Source organism: Mauremys mutica, chromosome 2 (genome assembly GCF_020497125.1).
Source record: "Mauremys mutica isolate MM-2020 ecotype Southern chromosome 2, ASM2049712v1, whole genome shotgun sequence".
Classification (NCBI taxonomy): Eukaryota; Metazoa; Chordata; order Testudines; family Geoemydidae; genus Mauremys; species Mauremys mutica.
In genome coordinates, this window is record NC_059073.1 from 238,667,799 (window position 1) to 238,683,571 (window position 15,773).

The 15,773-nt window shown below is 37.6% G+C and overlaps 1 protein-coding gene across 1 annotated transcript in view; it reads right to left on the bottom strand.

Annotated features, from left to right (window-relative positions):
* HDAC9 (histone deacetylase 9) overlaps positions 1–15,773 on the bottom strand; it is a 659,352-nt gene that overhangs the window by 145,197 nt on the left and 498,382 nt on the right. The window contains exon 19 of the mRNA XM_045006744.1: positions 12,884–12,933. Within this exon, the coding sequence (XP_044862679.1) occupies positions 12,884–12,933 (50 nt within the window). The remainder of the gene's footprint in view (positions 1–12,883; positions 12,934–15,773) is intronic.

Here is a 15,773-nt window from a genome sequence, read left to right on the forward strand (position 1 = left end):
GTTACTGCATATATTCCCTATTCTAAATATAGTAGGAAAAGTGGTATCTCATATGCCGGTCAGTGGGAACAGTTGGCAAAATATGACCTTTTAATGGCAGTTACTGTGTATTATATGCACAGTATCTTGGACAAAAGCAAAAAAGGGTAATTGTGGTTCAAAAGTAATAGCTCTTTGGAGTGATTTAAAGGGACTTCCCTCTCATCCATTGAAGCAGTAGGAGTTGTGCTAAAATATTCTCAGCTGGAAGTTGTACCAACATACATTTCAGGGGAAATCGGTAGCTGAACACACACTTTGGAGAACCCATTGCATCGATTGTATGTTGTGGTCAGACATAGTAAATATAAAGATGGAATGCAATAATGTAATATTAATTAGCTAAGTTATTGGCCTTCATGGAATGGTCCAACAGAAAACTGTAAGAAATACACTCGAAATCACAGCTTTCCCATGTGACCTTGTGATCCACAGGCATTTGTATATTGCTAAGTGAATTTATGTGCCTTAGCAGGTATAAAAGTTTTCAGAGTCTCACACTCTGCCACTTGCGCCAGAGCAAACATGTTTCCTTCACTGGTTTTTGTTACTGGCAAGTAAGTACCGTAGTAACTGAATATTTTCCTGAAGTATTACAGCCTCTAAAACTTGTGTGTGGCATTTTGATATGACTGCCAGCAACGAGCCTGTCATCATTGGAATGAGCTAGTGCCAAAGAGTGTTAATGCCCTAGCCTGCAACAGTGTGCCCAGTGCTACACTCCAGCTGCCATGCTAATAGTTCACGTCTCCTATCCATATGGAATCACTGGTCACAGTGATCATTCATCATATCCATGATTTCACTAGGAATCAAAAGATCCTCTGTCTTGCTTCTCTGCTTCTGTTTCATCTCACCATGACTAAAGAAGCTAAGGTGTGTACATCATAACCTAGAAACGATCCTTAATAAATGGCCTGTCATCCATGTCTCTCAATAGTGAACAAAGGAGAGAAAGTATGTGTGCCTGGCCTGGTGTTTCCTTCATAAATTTCACTTATCTGAAGTGTGCGAGTAGGATACTTTAGAAAGAATATATTCCAACATTGGCATACTGGGCTTCTTATAATATTATAATTACTTATAAAACTGCAGCAGTTTACTAAGATTTTGCTTTGATAATGGCTTCACTAACTAGTTTCCCTGATAAACAAGTACTCAGAATAGCAGCTATTCAGGAATGTACTTGTACTTCCAGTGTAATTCATAAGGAAATAATAAACATTATGCAACCTTTTGAATCTGAGCTGGGTAAATACCTCAAAATATTTTCAGTTACTTAAAAAAAACCAAACCAACAACATAAATTCACTTGGGCTGTGTTCACTCCCCATTTGTGTTTGCTCCCTGATAATATTCTAGTAAGTGAGTTTACTGGCTGGGAAAGTTAACAGAAACAGCAAATTTTAAGATGATTTTGGAAAATGTTTGCATTGTTGTAATAGCCTTGTCAGTCCCAGGATATGAGAGAGAGAAGGTGGGTGAGGCAAAATCTTTTATTGGACCAACCTCTGTTGGTGAGAGAGACAAGCTTTTGAGCTTACACATAGCTCTTCTTCAGGTATTATTGGAGAATATTTCCAGAGAGTGAATTTTGAATTTAGAAAGGCAACTATTTGACAAGAAATGTGAATATAATGGTATGTCTACACTGCAGTCAGAGGTGTGACCACAGCACCTCTAGAGGTAACTGAGCTAGCCTTGATCTAACTAGCTTGAATAACAACAGTGATGCCACTGCAGCACTGCCCAGGACTCTAGATTTGTATTCAAATGCCTAGTCCAGGCTACCACTTGTTCTATCTTGGTTTCACTGCTGTTATTATTTAAGCTAGCTAGATCAAAACAAATTAGCAAAGTCACACTTCTGATTGCAGTGGAGACATACCATAAGAGTATGGTATATATATTTGGAGCTAAGCCACTGCAAACAAGGAACTGAAAAAATGCCATTTTACCTATGCATCCACTAATCAAGACTTCTGAAGTTTGGAATAATAAATACAAATAATTAATTACTCATGAATGATCTACAGACCAAAATTTATGTAGAGAAAATATTTCTGCTGAAGAAAAAAAAGAATGTCCAGGGCCCTATTTTGCACTGTTATATTGGTAATTGGGCTCAAAGTTTCATTGTGAATTCAACTTCTGAGCCATAAATACCTTAAGAAGCAAGTTTATAACAGCAGCACTAATAGATCTTTAAAAGTGAATTGGAAAACATTTCATTTTTTTAATTTTAAATGATCTTCTCTGGCTTTCAAATCACTAACAAAAATATAGCTATATAAGTACAATAAAAGTATTAAAATAATGATATCTTTAAAAGAAATATCTGAACTTAATTACCCTCCTTAAATTCTTGCAAAGATTCAAGTTCAGGGTTCTATGTGTCTCATGCAGCAGCTGAAGATATTACAAACACCTAACAAAAACACAAATTCTTGAACCCACGTTTGGATGGATATAATGGTGATGCTAGGATCATTTATTTTGGGGAAAGGATAGGGTGAATTAGAATTGATTTTTAGAAAAAAGATCATAAATAATACATCTAGGCACAGATTAAAGTCTCAAATATGTGGCTCATATCACCAGATGCTTGTAAAAAAAGTTACTGCACTTGCAGACCTGGCCCTGAGTATTCTATTAATGTAACTCTATGTTTTCTTCAGTTTTTGGTATTGGTGTGCAAAAATCCATATGCAATTACTTCCCTGTATTTGATTATGCAGTTCCTATGATTTCATGTGCAAATTGATTACTAAATGTTTATTAAGCCATTTGTGCATGCAATCACAGTAACTGCAGATACTTACATGTAGAAACAGGCCTCCTCTTTGAAAAGTTTGACCTCTTACTACAGAGTTCATTTTTCTGATGCATCATGTTTCAGCCCTCTTCTTGGATGTAGATGATATTCTTTCTATTAGGAGTCACCATGGAGCTATTATGGAGCCTTGGTATTTTCTATGATAAAAATTACATGAAAAATACAAAAAAGTTCTTGTGCCAATTTTGGAGTCTAAATTTGATCACTGAAACATGTCACAGTGGAATTTCAATGTACAAATGCAGAAAGCTAAGGAATTTCTATCAAAATCTCATATGCGTGTGTGTGTAAGCTTGTTTGGGGGCCATGAACATGTGTATGTGTGCATGCATGTTTGTAAACCGTATGTAATGTAGTATAAAATTATTTATAATTAACTTACGTGTAAAATGTTCAATATCATCCTTATAAATAAGAGGGATTCTCTATTTTACATAATACTACTCTATACTTTGCAAGCTTTGGGTTACTAGATATTTTTGTGGAAGCCATAAAATGAAATAAAATCCTCAAGGGATTGAATTTGTGACACTTTATCAGCTACACAATAATTCTTTGTGTTCCACATGATGCTTGGTGTTTTATAATTTGAGTTATCTTAATACCTGTGAAATAGTGAATGCAATTAAGAAAGAGCTTCATTATTAAAAATGAGGCAAAAATAGATCTAAAGGGACAGATTATTTGCTTTACTGAGATTACACCAGGCAAAAAAGTTGTGTTGGAAAGGGTTACACCTCCTCAGTTTTCTGTCCAGTTCCCAGTCAGAGGCCTGTACAAGATTGAACAAATTGAATCTCTTCTAACTTTTACCCATTGGCAACAAAGCAAAGGGACTATCTGCTAGTTAAACAACACACGACATCTCTCACTACCCCCAGCATGACTCTGTGCTGGGGACCATGTGTGGGGAAGGGAGGTGGCATAGGAGTGTTACAGAGGGAGAAGAATGGAACAGAGTATCTGCCCTTAAACCTGTATAGACTGGTGAATTGTGCTGTGGGCAAGGCACTGCAGGTACAGTCTCAGCACCATCCATTCAATGGGGAAGAGAAACAGTTGTGAGATCCCAGACTCAGCAAATTTGGTCTATGTCCACAGGTTTGTCAAATGGCTGCTTCAGGACATGAAAAATATCAACATTATCCCAATTACAGATTCCTGCTTTGTGCCTCTACCCAAATGAGGTCTTACATGTACACAATTTTGTTTTCTTATTTTCTTTTTCATATAAATTTCACGCTTGAGAAAGATGCTAGCCTGATAGCCCTGAAGAGTGTAGTCCTCTATGTGTGGACTGCTTGAATTTGCACAAGTCCAGCCCTGTCCTACAAATAATTATTCATATGACTAGTCCTCACTAACAGAAATAATTCCATTGCCCTAAGAAAGCAAACTCACGTGAGTAAGGACTACTTACATGACCCAGGATTTTCAGAATTGTGCAGCTACCAATCCAAAATAAATACTAATAGCTATTGAGAAGTAAAACTGTATCACTGAGAGATAAGATAATACCAATCAGACCACAACATTAATTAAAACCAGAGACAAAAAGAACAATACCTAAATAAATTATTCACCCACTTGATTCAGTATTTTAAAAGATAGTAACTTTAGGAAAAAAGCTGCATGCATTTTTAAAAACGTATTTATATAAACACACACATCTCTATACTTTCTTCTTCTGGGTAGTCAGAGGGTAAAATTCTCCATTGGTGTAAATGAGCAGGACTCCACTGATATCAATGAAACTGCACCCATTTACACCAGCGGATACTTTGACCTATGGTTTGTATATATGAAAGCAAAGTTACATGAAATTCACTGTGCACATACAGAATAGCCACAAACCCATTGTGCATTGCAGAGAGTGGCTAAACTGATCAAACTACATCAATATTTAGTACATGGACTACTGTTCTGTTAGTCTTCTCAACATTGATGCTGGGCAAGTCTGATTTCATGCAGAGTATTGTTTTGACTCTTCCACAGCTCCTCCTCTTCCAATTTAAAGATCTGACTTTGCACATCGCAGGGTGGTGGTGGTTGTTTTTTTCCCCATATCTTGGTATTGGATGACTGCCCTATTTCATGATAAAAGTGGAATTCTCTTCTGTCTGCAGGGCAGTCCCCAGGGATCAAAGTATGAAACCCAAACTTAAATAAAATCATATCCTGTTTGCAAACATCATATTCCCTTTGCTAGTCACTAATCTGGACCCATAAACCCTAGCACAGCTTGAGAGCCCATTCCTCATCTAAACAAATGCCATAAGCCTCTTTATACTTTTACAGCCATGTCAGAAAATAATATTGACTGCCAATAGTGATGTGATCAGAGCTGCCTCCTCTGAGCTATAAAAGAAGTGGTCTGTTATCAATTTCTCTAAATGTATCAAGGGAACTATGGGTTGATTCAGTTCCAAGTTATAAATGACAACTCAAAAGCCGCAAAAGCTTTTGAAGCTTGGAGCCGATGATGACATTATCATAAAAGCCTGCTCTTCCTTACTTTTGTGGTTTTTTTGCCTATCAACTGGACAAAAAATATGGCTGAGAAATGATTTCAAGATTTCTTCACACAGCAGCAAGTCATATGGGCAGGAAAACAATCACTATGTTTTAGTGACGTACTGGAAAAAAAAAGATTAAACTTACCCACATTAAAATTAGTTTCTGCTTCCCATAATTATCAATTTCATAACACAATTCATAGGGAGGTGTTGTAATAAATCAATCACAGCTCAGGTGGCATCATGTAATGGTCAATCACATCTCAGATGGTGATATCCATGTAAAAAACTGTGGAACTCTTTGATAATTATCAGAGCCACAAGATAATTTGCATTTAGAATCCTCTTTTGGCCATCTCACCTGCACATTACTCATTTTTCCTGGTATACTCCTAATATCCTAAACCTCTGAACAACTTCAGGTAGTCATCATTTATTATCAAAACCACAGGCCTTAAAATAGTCTTTTTCTTTCTCCAACATGTGTAATTTCTCCCCAAAATTACAACAGCATGAGGTATGGAATTGATAATACTCAGTCCTGGAACAGTATAAAGTCCAAAAACTTGCATTTCTGAAGAAAAAAATTAGGAGCACCACTGGAAAGCGGAGATTCCCAGCCATTCAACAGTTTCAAACTGCTAGTCCTGGAAGGTCCTGAGATATAAAACCTTAAAAATTGAAATATTTGTGTGAAAGAACCTATTTCAGGCAAATTTTAAGAGGTTAGAATTCATCATCATTTTTCACTCCCTGTGAGACCTGTACAGTTTAGCTTGCAGTATAAGGCAGCCTGATTTTGTAGGAAGAGGAACAGATTTATTTCTAATACAGTTTCTTATAAAAGTCTATAAATAGCTTTAAAATATTTTGTTTCTGCAAAATATTTGGCACATACGGAGTCCAATTCACCAGTGACCTGTACTTTGTCTGATCGTTTTCACTTCAGGAAAGTGAGGGCAAAGTAGATATAAAATGCTTACAAAAGGTAGCATTTTATACCTATTTTGCTTCTGTACAAAAGATGCAAGACAAAGCTGAATCACAGGAAATATGGGCTTTATTTATTTATTGATTTATTAAATATGGCCAGTATTTAGACTGGCTTTTATTTTGATTATAAGATCTTTGGGACAGGTAGGGTGAAAAATGTGAAAAATCAGGACAGGGGGTGGGGGATAATCGGAGCCTATACAGGGCCGGCTCTACTGTTTTTGCCCCCCCCAAGCAGCGTTCCGAATTGCCACCACGGACGGTAGGGGCAGTCTGTGTGCCGTTAGGGCGGCACACGCGTTTCCGCGGTGGCGGTAATTCGGCAGCAGCTTTTGTCTTCAGCTGGAAGACAGAAGCTGTGTCGCCGCGGACTGCTGAACATAGAAGCTGCCGCCAAATTGCCGCTACCGCGGAAACGCGTGTGCCGCCCTAAAGGCACATGGACTGCCCCCGCCATCTGCGGCGGCAATTTGGGGCGCTGCTTGGGGGCAAAAACACACAGACTGCCACCCCTTGCAGATTGCCGCCCCAAGCAACTGCTTGGAATGCTGGTGCCTGGAGCCAGCCCTGAGCCTATATAAGAAATACACCCAACAATCGGGACTGTTCCTATAAGACCGGGACATCTGATCATCCTGGGGACAGGGCCTGTCTCTTACTATATCTATACATAGCACAAAGGGTCCCTGATCTTGGTTAGGATCTCTAGGTGTTGTAGTAATACACATAAGAATTTGACAGGATAATGTGTCATGAAGGTTGTACTGGCCCTCATTTGGGGCCATTTGTAAATAATCCAGGCCATCCCAAACTACTACTTCTTGCTTTAGTCCTATCTATATGCATCAGCAGTTTGAGTCACTCTTCGCCATTCCAGTCTGTCTTGAAGCAGTTCCCTGGAAAGTCTGCAGCTAATCATATCCTTTTGTATGACATCCATCCATCTAGTTTTGAGTCTTCCATCCCTTCTCTTACCCTCCACTTCTAAATTTAATGCCCTGTTTCCTACATATTCTTCCAATCTTTTCACACACCCAAACCATCTAAACCTGGATTCTCTCAGCTTTTCTACCATCTTCACATCACCCCTAATCCATTCATTCCATGGTCCATCCTTGTAACTCCAAGCCTCCATCTTAACATCTTCATTTCTACTATATTCAAGACCTGCTCCTGCCTCTTCCTCAGTGACCAGCATTCAGAGCCATACAAAAGTGAAGGCCTAATTACCATCTTGTAGATCTTAATTTTTAATGAGATAATTCTCCTATTGCAGATCACTCCCTCAATTCTCTCCTTTTAGTCCATGTCTTTCCTATTCTACTTATAAATTCATCTCTGAGTTCGTCATTATCCCATACTTTCAAACCTACATACTTAAACAGCTGTACTGTAGTAGTAGCTGACCCCCCAGACTTATAGTATTCTTTGTCTTCCTGAAAGGTATCATCGAATCTACAGACCACAAACTCTGTTTTATTTCTGCTAATTTTCATGCCATTTCTTTCAGTACACACCCTCATCTCGCTAAATTTTCTTCCACTTCCTTTTTGCTGTCCCACATAGCACAGCATTCTCTGGAAAGAGCATGTGCCAGGGTGCCACTCTCTGGATGTTTTCTGCTAGTGCACCGTGAACAAAAAGGGGCTAAGTACTGAGCACTGATGTACTCCAGTTCTTACTAGAAACTGTTTAGTTTCTCCATATGGCTTTCTAACTGTGGTAACAGCACCCTAGTGCATGTCCTGGATGAGTCTGGTATAGGCTATGTCTACATTTATGGCAGCATGTAGTGTACAGGCACTACACGTGTAGTAACATGCCATAGTAAAAGGCAGGCTGCATCAACACTTGCCACTGTGGTGTGTCACATGTCAGCTGCAAATCATAATGAACTACTCTGGCAGGGGGAGACAGTTTGGGAAGCAGTGGGGAAAGATTCTGGCAGTGGGGAGCCTTTCTCTGCTTCCTCCCCTGACCAGTGCCTTTCCCCACTGCCAGAGCCTTTCACTGTGGGGCGGGGGGGGGGGGGAAGGTTCCAGCAGACAGGAGGCAGTGGGATATTACACTGGTAAAATTAGCTGTGCAGACACAAAAGACATTGCTTAAGTGTGCAGAGAGCCTATGTATGGTACATACTCTAGGCATTCAGTTGTGTAGGGCACTTTATTCTCCTTGCCTCACCTAAGCATGCCAAGCTATTTATACCATGCTAGTGGGGCATTCAGTGTTTGTACTCTACATGCTGCCATAAATTTAGACATCCTTACAGTCTTCCGGTATCTGTTCCAGTCTCATAAGCCATCAGATGACTTCTCTCTGAATGTGGTCATAAGCCTTCTCGAGACTGATAAATACTACATACAGGGATTTCCTCTTTTCTCTATATGTTTCCACAAGCAATCTCAATGCAAAGATAGCAACCATTGTTGACTTGCCTGGCATGAATCCAAATTAATTGTTACTGACCTTTACTTCTGTTTGTGGTCTCTTATCAATAACTTTCTTCCAGATCTTCATTGTGTGGCTCATGAGTTTAATGCCAATGTGGTTACCACAGTCTTGTACATCTCCTTTTCTCTTTAATACTGGTACTAATGTGCTCTTTCTCCAGGCATCAGGCATCGTCTCAGTCCTCATGATACAATTAAACAGTTATGTCAATATGTTCATGTCAGTTGCTCCAGGCACTTCCATACTCTGCTGTATGCCACCAGGGCTGAGATTTTTCTTATTTTTCATGTGTCTCAATGCTTTTATAACTTTTTCTTTTAGGTCTGGTGCCATCAGACCTTGGTTTTGTTTTATCATTGGGCATAGTTCTACTAGTTTCTTTCCATTCATTAGCTTTTCAAAGTAATTTCTCCACTGTTCCTTAATCTGTTTCTCATTGATTAATTATATCCACTTTCATCTTTAATTACTTTGATCTCACTACTGTCTTTAGTTCACTTATCACAGGTATTTGCCAATCAATATATTTATTTCTCACCTTCCTTCATGTCAAAATGGGCATTTAAACCTTCCATGGCTTTAGCCTTAGCAGCTGCTATCTCTTTCTTTGCCGCCTCTCCTTTTTTTTACTTCTGAAAATCCTGCTGTTGGAGCATTGCTTGCCAAAGTTAAAAACACTTTTTCTTTTCCTTCTCAGCCTCTCGAACTTTCTCATTCTGCCACCAAATCTCACTGGGGACAAAGGCTCTTGCTTCTGTTCTCATTCTTGAATTTTGCTTGCAACATGAATCTACCATTGATGAATTCACATTTTCTTTTAAGCCTTCTAAAGAGATCTTCTCCAATACTTCCTGCTAACTTTGTTAAGCTTACACCACTTGGTTTTCTGTACTGCTTTGGACTGTTTTCTTCTAATGTACTATATGTATCCATAGTCAAGAACCAGCATTCTATGTTGAGTTGCAATGCTTTCCCCTAGGACGACCTTACAGTTTTTGATGGCCATCTCAAACTCACATTGACAAAAACTTTATATCACACCAAATCATCATATATTCCCTATATTTTAATGCAAGAAGAGTTTATAAACTTGATAAGTATCAAGACAACTTGATAATTTTCTATAATTCACTAACTATAATAACCCGATCATAGAATTAATAATTAAACCTGCACAAAAACAATATTTAACGTAATAGAGCTGGCCACTAAGGCCCCAATCCTACAAAAATGATGCACCTGCAGCATGTGCACAATTCTTTGCAAGATCAGGGCTTAAATTCCAAAAATACTACAAGGGGAGGTCAACAAAATTTGCATCTTATCATTTTCTCCCCTGTGCAAGGAACTATGCTTAAAAAGAGGTTATCCATATTATTATATTAGCATGGAAAAGAAAATCACATAAAAACTGCTAAGCACCCTGTGCATACTAGTACTAATAATAATAATAACAGAAAGAAAGGAAAAAAGATACCTTCTTTGAATAACAACACTGTGTATAATATACTTAGAATGAGCAAACTTTCTCTGAGCTAGAATCTCAGCTGGTGTCAATGGACTTCAATGGAGCTATTCCAATTGACGCCAGCTGACAATCTGGAACTAGATATTTCCATTTGCAAGTCATTTCTGATTATTTATCAATGCCCCAAACACAGAACAGAGAACTCCACACAGACGCAGAACTTTTTAAAGAAGGGGAGTCTTTCATATATTCTTTCCCACTATATTCTCTACTACAGGATACAGACTTGAATTTCATTTTCACACAAGTAAACAAAAGAAAACAAAGATCTGCTCACCAGCAAATGAGAAAACTACAAGCAAACTCATCCATCCCATCACATAAAACATTCAGACAAGAAGTATGCTGGTTTTACTGCTTTATGCAATACTATCCCCCTTATCCCAAAAGCTATAAAAAAACAGTGACCCTTCACTACTTCCACCCTTATAATAGAAAGAGCTCATTTTAACTAAGAGACAACTAAATTCAGCCAAAAAAAGGTCTCCTAAACTGACCATTTACTTTGGAAAAGGTCATAAACTCCTTCCTCCCTCTCTAAAAAGAGTCCCTAACCAAACACGAAAATAAAATAAAAAGAGGCAAACTAACTAGCGGTACACTAAATAGAGTGTAATACAACAACATATATTTCTGTTTATATGCTTCTTAGTCAGAAATGAGTCAAATGAGTTTGACAAAGTGCAGGTTCCTCTAAACATCTGAAAGAACAAAGGTTGGCTGAGTATTTCCTGACCTGTGTTAGCGGTAAACTTAGTGCAGAACAGCAAACACGCCTCTCATTTCTAGAAGCACTGCAAAGCCCCCCTCTCTCTCTCTCTCTCTCTTCGCTGATTTTTCTCATTGCACACATCGGTCAATATCTTGATGACCTATTTCTCAGAAGTAAGAGTTTTCAAAATTTTACCAAACAAACAAAATGTTTTCCAAAACATTGTGAGCACATGGCAACCTTTATTAGTTTCCCATGCTCTTGAGCAATCCTAGGTATCAGGTACCTCTTATTAACTACTTTTTGCTCATAAATGCAGACAACATCTCCTGAAGTTGTTCCTCATTTCTTGCTCAGTCCTTTCTCAAACAAAATCCCCAATAATTATAATGACAGTTTTGCCTCAATAGGACCTGATTTGGCCATATATATATATATATATATATATATATATGTGTGTGTGTGTGTGTGTATACACACACACACACACAACCTGAATATATATATAGAATGTCATTACCATTAGTCACTAGGCTTAAAATACTGGACCTGATCCTCAGCTAATATAGCCACAATGATTTACATGCTCTGAGAGTCTGTTCCTTAATTCCCATTAGTGAAATCTTTAGAAATTACCAAATAATAATAACAATTATAAAGTGAAATTGATTTTTTGTTAAAGCCCGTAGCCTGGATATGTTTTTTGTCAAGTTCATGCTTCATGATAATATCTCATAATAAGAAAAACCCACAGCAAAGATTCTAGTGGTATGGAAATTATCCTATGTGGGGGACAAAAGCATATAAAATGTGTTGGCAAGCTTCAGTAGAGAAAAAGCAAATTTGTAGTATTTCAATGGAAGTTGGCCTCTAGCTCCAATTGCACTCTAGAGACTGTGGTTTCACTCCTGAAGACAAAAACAGTGAAAGGGAGCTAGAACAAATGTGCTACACTCAGCCAGCATATCAATGGCCAATAATCTCAGCATTGCACCTTAATTTTACTGACAGTGATTGTTTACAGTTCCATTTAGACCACAGAACATAGGGTTGCTAAAGGAACCAACAGTGAAAAAAATTGTAGATGGAAAATCGTTTCTAACTGTTACGACCTTCAATAGTAAATAGCAGGAGAATGTTAACAAAAGTTGATAGAGCTCTCTTCTGTGAGGAATTTTTTTTTTAATTTTGATTCTTTTCCTAATATTGGAACAGTTTCTCCTAGAAATCTGGACCCACTAGCTCAAAATGTAGCAGAATAAATAGTTTCCATAATTTGGTATTAAAAAGCTTGGTCAAAAATTCTATTTAATATTTTATTAACAAAAATTATGCCCTGACATCTAGTAAACAATGCCCATTATGCAAAGTGCTATTTGTGTGTACTTTATTTTTTTCCTTTCTGTGGAACATAGTGCTGTATTAACTATTCAGTACTCTTTATCAGGCTTTCGCTATACCCAAGAACATTTTACTACAATACAGCCCCTCTAATTATCACATTACTTTTCTCAAAAACCCACGCACAAAAGAAAATATGTACAAGGACAGACAAGTAACATACCTCCTATTCAGGACAAAAATATTGCCCCATAATACTGCACTCTAAGATTATGAATATATTGCAATGCACAGTGTCTAGAAAAAATCAGTATGGCACTAAGACAAAAGCTTCATTTTTATTTTCTGTCATTGTATATTAGCTCCACAAGTGTAGGACCTGCTGAACATGAGTCTGAAGATGACAAATTACTTTAAAAATCTATTTATGTTGTACAGATTACATTGGAACAGCCTCTACTTACCCCAAGTCCCCCACAAGGCAACAAGGAAAAGATTTTTTGAGACACGCTGCCTATATGTTAAAGAGAAAAGACAACAATAAGCATAAAACTGGAAAAATAATCTTCATTAATTCAATCCTAATGTATTAATCTCTCTCAATAATTAGTCAGCTAAAATACTGTTTGCAGTGTTGCTGTAGCTATGTTGGCCTCAGGTTACGAGACAAAGTGAGTGAGGTAATATCTTTTATTGGACCAACTTCTCTTGGTGAAAGAGACAAGCTTTCAAGCTTCTCAGAGCATTTTTTTCAGGTCTTCCTGCAGGAGAAATCTGTGGAGCTGGAAAGCTGTCTTCTTCACCAACAGCAGTTAAACAAAAATACTATAACTTTAGAATAACACTGTGATTAGTACTAAAAAGATTAAAATCAGTCTTTGGATTTTGGGGTTAAATTTCGAAACACTAATAAAGCTGTTAAACTGGTTAGGCTGGGATTTCCAAAAAATGGGGGTTAGGCATGAAACCTCACTGAAAGTCAATATGAATGCTGGTACTCTTAATGGTCCAGACAATTACAGTATGAGCTCATTTAATGTGTAATTATATGAGTATTTTAATAGCTTATAATTAACATAGATAACTGTATACTTCAGCAGTACTATATGAATTGATAGCATTACTATACCAAATGGAATTTAGATAAAGAACATACAGATTACACAGTCTAATTTATTACTTCCCTTAATTTACACAATATACTACAATATGATGACTCAATATATCCTGAAGTTGTTACTTAGTTTTAAGTCAGTCCTATATTCAGTTTTTACTACCTCTGAACTCAGAGGTTAAAATTAGGTAGGAATCTTAAGATCTGACCCATTCATTGTTGGAGTATGTAATTTGGCTCTAGGAAAATCTTTGCAGGGCAATTGTGGAAGAGAACATAGATTTCCCCCAATGTACCACTGAACTAGTTTTGTAACTTCAACACAGAGGAAATGCTAGATGGTGGATCAATTCAAGCAGCCTAGAAAGTAGCAGTCCATTGCTGAGCAAGAGGCAAAGGCTAGAGGTGCTTGTGTTTAACTAGTATAAATGAAGTGTATAATGAAGATTCTAAACTATAGTCTTTCAGCACTGAGAGACCAGATTGGAAAGTTGGAAGAAAGTGCCTTAGTCTGATAGTAAAATCCAAGACACACTGAATTTGCAGCTATTTCTAATCAGCAGAACAGGGCATATTGATCAATTAACATAGGGTGAAAATAATACAGGTACAGAGGGACTAAACAAAGCCATCTGCACCAATTTAAGAGCTCCCATGTGGCTATGCAAGGGGACTGCACGTGCAGTAGCTGTACAGAATATTTTCTCACAATATGCCATAGAGGGATGATTACCCCAGATATACCAGGGTAGGTAGATGCTCTGGGGCATGCCAGAAAGGGGATATGGAAGGGGGTCATCAGGTCACTTGTAATGCAGATCCAGTGGCTGACGTGGAGGGCACTTTTTCACATTTTTCTGATGAGATGATGGAGAAGTCTGGGAAAGGGTGCTAAAAAAATACATAATTAAAAATAACAGGTTTGAGGTGCTGTCAAAGTATTAGGAGGGGGTGACTAAAGTTTCATGTAAAATAAAGGATGACATTTTGAAAACATTGTATAACTAGAATTTTTTTCAATAAATCCAGTGGCTAACTGATGGAACGTGAGAGAGGAAAGATGAATTCCCAGATATCTTAATGCTAGATGCATATAGGAATTGTCACAAAAAGAGAGCAGATGGTGAAGCAAGATGTAGAAATCCATCAACAGACAGTATTCAACACTGAAGTATCGACACAGGGGAAAATATGTACAAAGACTTTTCAACACATCAAGAAATTTACCAGAAACACTCATTCCCTATTGCACAATTGTCAGAGAAGCAGATAGCAAAGTGATAACAGAACAGGAAAAACATCAAGATCTCTTTGAAAGCACAGTATGAAAAGGTTTTGCTAAGAGGGAGTAGGACGGTCACCTAATGATCCTCACAGCAATGAAAGAGCCTCCAGCTTTGTTGACAAAACAAAAAGACAAAAACAAAAAAACCCCAAAACCAGCAGTAAAAATTTTCAAAATGAGACAATGATATTTGGAAATTATTCAAAAATACTTGGCAAATGCCTACTGCTTGATTTTTCACATAATGTATCAAAGGAAAAAAAAGGATTTGAATATATCAGATAAGGTGGAAGGAGAATGAAAACTTCATAGTAAGTTCTTCAGTCTTGCATCAGGACATGTCTTGTAAGATTGAGAGCCAAACCCTTGAAGAAAATGACCATCAGGCGAAGATCTGAGGGATATGGTGTTGGAGTGGTCTGCTCTATTAGTCATGGATACAATATGAGCACAAATAAAGGAATATTAAAATAGGAGAATCACAAAGGAAAGGATTCTCTGGTGAACTCTCATACAAAGGAAACTGTTTTGAGAAGAGGATTATGATGCAAAGTTAAGTGTCAGGACAGTAATCCACATGGATGCTGCAGTCTGTGTGAGTGATTCACAACGCAGGATTGAGGCTTTGGTGAGCAAAAAAATAGACAGCAGCAAAACATTACTTTGTGGAAAGATGGACAGTCTAGTAATACTGTATGAAAGCTTGTAGTACGCAAGGGAGGTTTGGGGACCTTAACTGTTTTCCAATATCAACCCTCAGATTGAAGAGGGTACTGCTGAGTGATCACATAGGAATGCACAAAAATTGTAACATACTTGCATATGCTGTCTAAATATATCTTTTTGTTCGACTTTAAATGAAGCATATAAACTGACAGCAAATTTTTCACATTTACAAATTTGTGGTAATTGGAAACTTACTTTTTCAGAAACATTTTCATAATGATGGCGGGAG